At 50.1% G+C, this 7,111-nt stretch overlaps 1 protein-coding gene across 1 annotated transcript; it reads right to left on the bottom strand.

The window, feature by feature from the left end:
* Positions 1 to 583: 583 nt before the first annotated feature.
* Positions 584 to 2,080, bottom strand: LOC125512212 (uncharacterized). Its single transcript, XM_048677300.2, has 3 exons — positions 1,869 to 2,080; positions 1,307 to 1,742; positions 584 to 1,214 (listed from the first exon to the last, which is right to left on the bottom strand). Exons 1-3 carry the CDS (start codon positions 2,014 to 2,016, stop codon positions 584 to 586), a joined length of 1,215 nt encoding a protein of 404 aa, XP_048533257.1. The 5' UTR covers positions 2,017 to 2,080.
* Between the last annotated feature and the right edge of the window lie 5,031 nt (positions 2,081 to 7,111).

The following is a 7,111-nucleotide window of genomic DNA, read 5'->3' as shown; positions in this document are numbered from 1 at the left end:
GGCCTACTTGCACGCAACCAAACGCCCCCTTTTCATCTTGCCCGGACCTGGTTGGACTGTATGCGGCCCACCAAACGCATCCCAAGGTGTGTAGGCAAATGTGTTTCATGTCTCTTTGTTTGCATCGTGCACCTGCGCGTGCCGGCCAGCATGGTCTCCGCTCGCGTCCCTCACCGCTTCCGGTGCACTAGTTCCGCTACTTTGCTAGAGTTTGCTATGGGTTCATGCATGTCTCTCGTATGAATAGCTGAACACCATTCGTACTATGAAATGAAATGGGGTGTTCTCTACTCCTCGTCATAGCTGGTTTATTATCTAATTAAAACCAACCTCCAGTATGCATGCTTAGCCGGTTTCCGGGCATGCTTTGGTACACCTGACTTTCAATTTGCAGGTAGCAACATGAACTCTCCCAGCTCCGGCTAAGATAGATGAGATTGTTTGAAGAAAATCCAACAGGAAAGGACATGCCCCAGTCACAAACTAGCTACTCGATCAGCAGACTACCATATTGCTTAGCTTTAATGGAGCTCGATCAACTGCACCACACCTCACCGCGCGGTAAAAACAGGAAGGCAACTGATTAAGAGGCGGTCCAAGATGGCAAGCTACGCATTGCCCATTGCAGGCTGGTGACGCCGCCGCCGTATGCCGTCGAGGATGAGGGGGTCACCGACGATGGAGAGCACGTGGTTTCAGATCCGCCTTCGCCGCCATCACCGGCCGCAGCTCCTCCTGCTCCTCCCTGGAGGTGGACTGCACGCCTCCACCGGGCTCGACCACGTGGCGCCTGGAATGACGACGGCCTGAACTCCTCTCCCGCACGGTTGTCGCCGCTGCATAGGCCTGTGGAAAGCTGCAGCTGGGTGGCGCCGTCGTCTCCCCGCGAGATGGGCGCGGGCGGTGAGCGCGGCGCTGCGTGGCACGATGGCGGCATGAGCTGCAGCTCGAGGTCGTGCCCGCTGCGGCTGGTGCCTGTCGGCGGCAAGAACCCGTTGAACGTGGCCACGGTCGGGCTCCGCATTGCGGTGGCGCCGGGCCAAATCACCGCGCCGATGAGGACGCTACTGGATGGCATGGCGAAGCCGGACGGGTACGGTGATGTCGCCCGCTGCTGCGGCGCGGACAACGCGCCGCACACCGGCGCCGACGGCACACCCGCCTGTGGGGGAACGCCGCGGCACGTTCGCTGGTGATATGCGAACGTGTCCACCCTGCACCGCATTTAGAGTTTTAGACCCGGCCATCAGTTAGTCGTCGAGGGCCGGCCGGCCGGGCACCAATGATCACAGCGTGAACCACGTACCGGAAGAAGACGCGCCCACAGTGGCAAGGGTAGCGGAGCAAGCGGGCGCGGGTGCCGCTACCGCCGCAGGTCTTGAGGTGGGCCTTGTAGTCGCCGTGGACGGCGAAGGCTCTGGAGCAGCGGGAGCAGGACCACTGGCGGTGGGCGCCGTGCTGGCGGCGGAAGTGGTGCTTGATGGCGCTGGCGCCGCTGAGGGCACGGGAGGGGTGGTGGTGCGGGCAGCTGGGCTCCGGGCACACGAACACCCGCTTCCGGCCCGGCGGCGCCGCCTTGCCGGCGTCCCGCCTCTGCAGCTGCTCCCACGGCACGCCGTGCCGCCGGCGGTGCATCTGCAGGTTCGTCGCCCGCCGGAAGCCCCGGTTGCAGATCTCGCACACGTACGTCTTGGGCTCCAGCAGCGTCCGCGGGGACAGCGACACCACCTCCGCGTCCGGGTCTGCGCGCCGCGAGGTCCATGCATGGATGTGAGGTGGCATTCCACATTTCCACATACACACTGCAGGCTACCAAATCTTGGCACCGATCGACCTACGAATGTAATGTATGCGTCGGTGTCGATTACCTGGTGTGCCGGCTGGCCGGCACTTTCTCCTGGTCGCGGGGGAGGTGGCGGCGATCTGCAGATACCCGGACGGCGGCTCCGCCGTCTCCTCGTTCGTGGCCGGCACGGCCGTCGGCGCGCAAGAGCCCGACATGTGCTCCGTCGCCATGGCGATCGTGCTCTTCTCGACTATTGGCAAGGAGAAAGGCAGCCGGGAGAGAGGGAAAGGCAGAGTCTTGGAGTGAAGACAGACAAAAAAGGAGGCGCTGAGGTTTCCACCGTCTTAAGGTTTTCGCAGCTGCATGTGCGCTGCGCGACGGTACGCTCACGCTCACGATGTAGGCCAGTCCTGCAAATTAAGGACTACGTATTTTTTGTTTCTACATGTATGGATGGGGTAGCTTGGAACTGTTGCACAGATGAACAAGAGTAAGAGTCCCGTTTTAAAGCCAAAAATACTACAGTTCAAAAATTTCGCTAACTCTCAATTGCATGGCCAATTCATATTCCTTGGTTATGCACTGTGACAATACAATGTTTTTGTACTAACTAGACGAACACATTACTACAATATGCCGAATCTTTTTCAATAATTATACCACAAGAGATCTGTATGGGAAATGAAGTTTTCTCAGTCGGGCTGTCCTTGAACGCAATGACCTGCACGAATTACTGTCGCATGCATGCATGCTATCGTGCAGTCCTGGCGGATACTAGGAAGGGAGAGACCTGGCGGTCTTGAGTCGCATTGAATGACACATTCTATGAGCGCTCATCGAGTAAACTTGCAACGGTAGGCAACTCGCCGTTCATTTAATGAGCATTGTTTGGGTTAATCATTTGCCAGGATGAATGTTCAGGTGGTGAGAATCAATGAAGATGGGTAGAGGATGGGGTAGGGGCGTAGGGCACCAAATTGGGCAATATTTAGAAACTTTCATTGCGAGTGTAAACATTCCAACAGCTTTTACTCTTTAAAAAGTATACTAGTAGTACCCATATATAGTAGTGTCACATGGAATAATACGACGGTTTTAGACCCAAGGCAAGTGTACTTTGTTAAATCCGTCTTAACACTAGCACCAGTTCATTTTGTAACCTTGAACGACATCCATACTGGTTAGGAATTGACAGGCTGCTGTGCCCCTTCCATGCTCCACCGCTCGCTGTTGCATGCCAATATAACAACACTTCTCTATTGCATGATCACGTACCCAAATTTGATTTCAGAATGTCTCCGTCGTCGTGACCTGTACTCCCACAAGAACAGCCATCGTGTAAACTGCAAGAGAGAGTAGACCATGCATTTACGCACGCACGCAGATAGTACACTGCAAGTCCGTGCAAGAAGACAAACATGCGGTGCTGGCCGGTGCACAGTAGTAGATGTTGCAAGGCTGCTTTGACAGCTGCTGCATGCTTCTGAAAACCTCTTTGCGACCTCTGAACAGCCTGCATGTCAACTTTTCAGAGGGTTTTTTTTTTATTTTCACATAAGAGGCAACTGGTTGACAAACGCCTTGTCTGCCTCCATTGATGCATGCATGGCTACAGACCATGTCACACAGATTCTACAAGATACTGATCTCGATGACACGAAACACATCAAACGATGGAAACGACGAGAGACGAGACCGCAAACAGCCTCTAGACAAAGCGACGACATGCATGCGGCCGGGCTGCAGCACAGGAGCTGCCGTCTGTTGGTTCAGGCTCTGGCAACCGCATGCCGCAGGGTGCATGGCTGGCCCATCTGATCAGCTAGCATGCCGATGCGCATCAACCTCTCGGGGTTTGTCTTTCACGGAAGAGGCAACTGTTTGACGTGCGTCTTTGTGTTCCCTCCTTTGATGGCTACCACAAAAACGAAGCTGGCAGTGCAAAATGGGGAAGGACCCGAGGCTTTTCTACTTCCAATCCACGGACCTGGCCTGGGCTAAACAGCTCGGCAAGACGACACCATTTTCTGTCACGAAAAACACAAACACAAGAAGACACACCATATTGCACGAGGAACAGGTCACATATATATTTACGCAAAGCTAGAGACCTAGACTAGATTAGCATGCAGTTGCGGGAGAGAGAGAGAGAGAGAGAGAGAGAGAGAGAGAGAGAGAGATGCAAAGTTTAGTTATTTAGTGCTTACGTTCCGTTTGACTACGGCTACTTCAACAAGAGGGGAACCGACTACGCATCAAGAAACACGGCAACATTACCCCTCAAAAAAAAACACACGGCAAAATTGCAAAACTACATAACTAGTGGTTAAAGCCTTGTTTCGATCATCGTTTTTTAATCCCCCTAAAAAAATACATGCCTTTGTTGGTCGTTTTCTTTTCGGTGTAAACAAAAACACCTCTATATTAAATAATTTGATTTATATAATGGGTCTGGCTAGATCTCAGTCGACTGAGACCTAAAAAAGTCTCAGCAAGTGATAGTATAATATAAGAAGAGAAAAGAAAAAACTAACAAGAACTTTTTTATACGAATCTCCGTGCAAGATCAAAAAAATATAGCATTGACTTAGACATAACGAAGTCTCAGTCGACTGAGACTTAGTAAAAATGTTATATAATACTCCCTCTGTAAAGTAATATAAGAGCGTTTATATCACTAAGTTAGGAACCCTGATATTCTGGAGATCAATCTTACAGAAAAAGTTAGAATAAAATCGAAACAAGATCCGGAGAGAATAGCGCAACAGACCGATCATCGGCCTTGTATGAGCTTGTACAGCCGTCGGCCGTCGCCGGGATATAGCTAGTGGTGGCCGAGGGCGCGGAGGGTGCGAGGCGAGTCGGGGAAAGAAAACCTTGACTTTTCCCCTGTCGGTATGGGCCAGGCGTGCTTTTCCCTAGCGCCGGAGCCCCCAACTGCTCCCCAGCGCGCCGTGTTCGGCCTGTGACCGCCGGGTGGAAAAAAGGTCCGAACCGACGATTTTCGACGTCCTGGGACGCGACTAGGCCGTTTTTTCGACACCGGCACCGAAAAAATGACCTGAGAGAGTCTGTTGGGAGCACGGCTGGAGATGCCCTGAGTGACCGTTCAGCATTTTTCATGCATCCTGCTCGCCATCCCTCTGCCTGCTGCTGCTGGTCTCGTAGTCGTAGGTGTTGCCTTCCCTTCCCTTGCCTCCGTACCGCTCCGATCGTCGACGTGTCACCTCGTACGCGTCACCTCGTCGTGCTGCAAGGGTGAACTTGCAACGGTAGGCAACTCGATCGCCGTTCATTTAATGTGCATTTGCTTGGACCCATGCTTCGCATGCAGCTTTTACTTCATTTAAGGTTAATCATTTGCTCTAGGAGTACACTCACTCTACTTCATTTATTTTATACCACGCCTACAGGATGAATGTTCTTTGTTCAGGTGGTGGTGAGAGTTAATGAAGATGGAGCGCACAGGATGGGCTAGCTAGGGCACCAAATTGGGCAAAATTAAGAAAGCTTTATTGCTTGTGTAGACTTTCCAGCACCTTTTACTTTCTAGATGGAACAATAGGATGGTTTTAGACATACTAAGATAAGCGTACATTTGCACACCCGTCTTAGGCTGGTCGTAGTGGAAGTAACATAGCTACTAACATAACACATCTCAAGGCAAATTTACTTATTGTATGTCGCAAGTAGTTAATGAGGAAGATGTGCTTAGAGTAGTTAATGCAGTAGTATGCTACTGTAACATACTCCCTCCGTCTAGGTGAATAAGTCATTTTAGGTTATGCACTGCAACCAAGATGGAGAGGAAAACAAGAGAACTTAATGTTTATTTGCTAATTAATACCATTGCATGCAACAAACTGACCACTGCATGTCATGTTTGGTAGTCTTAAGTCATTAAAAGCATACACACCCCACATCTCTTATTGGTTGATTCCTTTATTTATGTCAAAAAATAAGAAACAACATAAGAGTTAATGCACCACGCCTATGTGTTTTGGGACTATTTGATTTTCGTAAGGTGACTTACACACCTAGACGAAAGGAGTAGTGCTTTTTAAGGATAATGAGTCTACGAGTTAATAAATGCAATCATCTACTTACCTCCGTCCCGGTTTATTGGTCCACTATGTAATTTGTGTCAAATTTTGATCAAATATTTAACTAACAAAATGTTAATGCACGCCAACAAAAAATATATCGTTAAATTCGTATTTAAACATAATTCCCCTAAGGTTGCACTAGTTTATTCGTGTAACCTTGAACGGCATCATTATTGGTTACAAATTGGTAGGCCGCGGATGCGCCTTGCATGCTCAGAGCGGCCATCGTGAAAACTGCAAGAGAAAGTAGAACATGCATGTACGCAGATGCACTGCAAGTCCGTGCAGAAAGACAAGATTGCGACGCTGGCCGCGGCACGGGGAGATGTTTCAAGGCTGCTTCAACAGCTGCTGCAGACTATGGACCAGACCAGCAGCTACATGACAACTTTTCAGAGGTTTTTCAATTTTCACACAAGAGGCAACTGTTTGACCAACGCTCTTGCTTGCCTCCCTTGATGCCTACTACTGGCCGGCCCATCTGCTAGCATAGCATGGTATACGTGCCAACTTGTGGGGGTTCGTTGTCTTTCACGGAAGAGGCAACTGTTTGACTATGCCTCCTTGGTTGCCTCCTTTGATGGCTACTAGTACTATCTTATGGTAGTGCCGGCAATGCAAGAAAGTGAAGCAAGCACCGGGATCTTTTCTACTTCCGATCCACGGACCTGCCTAGGGCTAAAGCTCAACAAGACGACACCGTCCTCTCTCACGAAAAACACAAACACAACAAGACACATTATATTTGTATACGAACACATCACATATTGTGCAAGCTAGAGACCTAGAGAGAGAGAGAGAGAGAGAGATGGAATGGTTGAGGAGGACTAGAGAACGAGTTGTACTGTGTCAACCATGGACTTGCATTGCTGCCTTGGCCTCCGTGTTGATGTTGTCGCACCAACCAAACGAAGAAGAGGGAAGAGAAGGCATGGCAAGAGCAAGTTTCGATTTGACCGTGCGATGCTACCACGATCAAGAGCATGCACGTCTGACTGACCACTCCATAAAATTGCTAATCCGTGCCTGTCTTACATATTCCCACACCCTACCATAAATGCTCACATGCTCCCAACATTCAAAAGAAAAACAAATTTCTCAAAAACCTCAGAAAAATCTGGATTTTTCAATCTTCAAACAACATGTTTCTACAATCTCCAAAATTTTCAAACCAAGAAACTCTAAACACACATGCAACTCGCACACAGATTTTCTTTTG

The sequence above is a fragment of the Triticum urartu genome, chromosome 6A, assembly GCF_056163025.1.
Source record: "Triticum urartu cultivar PI428250 chromosome 6A, HENAU_Tu73, whole genome shotgun sequence".
NCBI classification, from domain to species: domain Eukaryota; kingdom Viridiplantae; phylum Streptophyta; class Magnoliopsida; order Poales; family Poaceae; genus Triticum; species Triticum urartu.
Note: the sequence above shows the minus strand (reverse complement) of the source record. Positions and strands in the feature narration are given on the sequence as shown.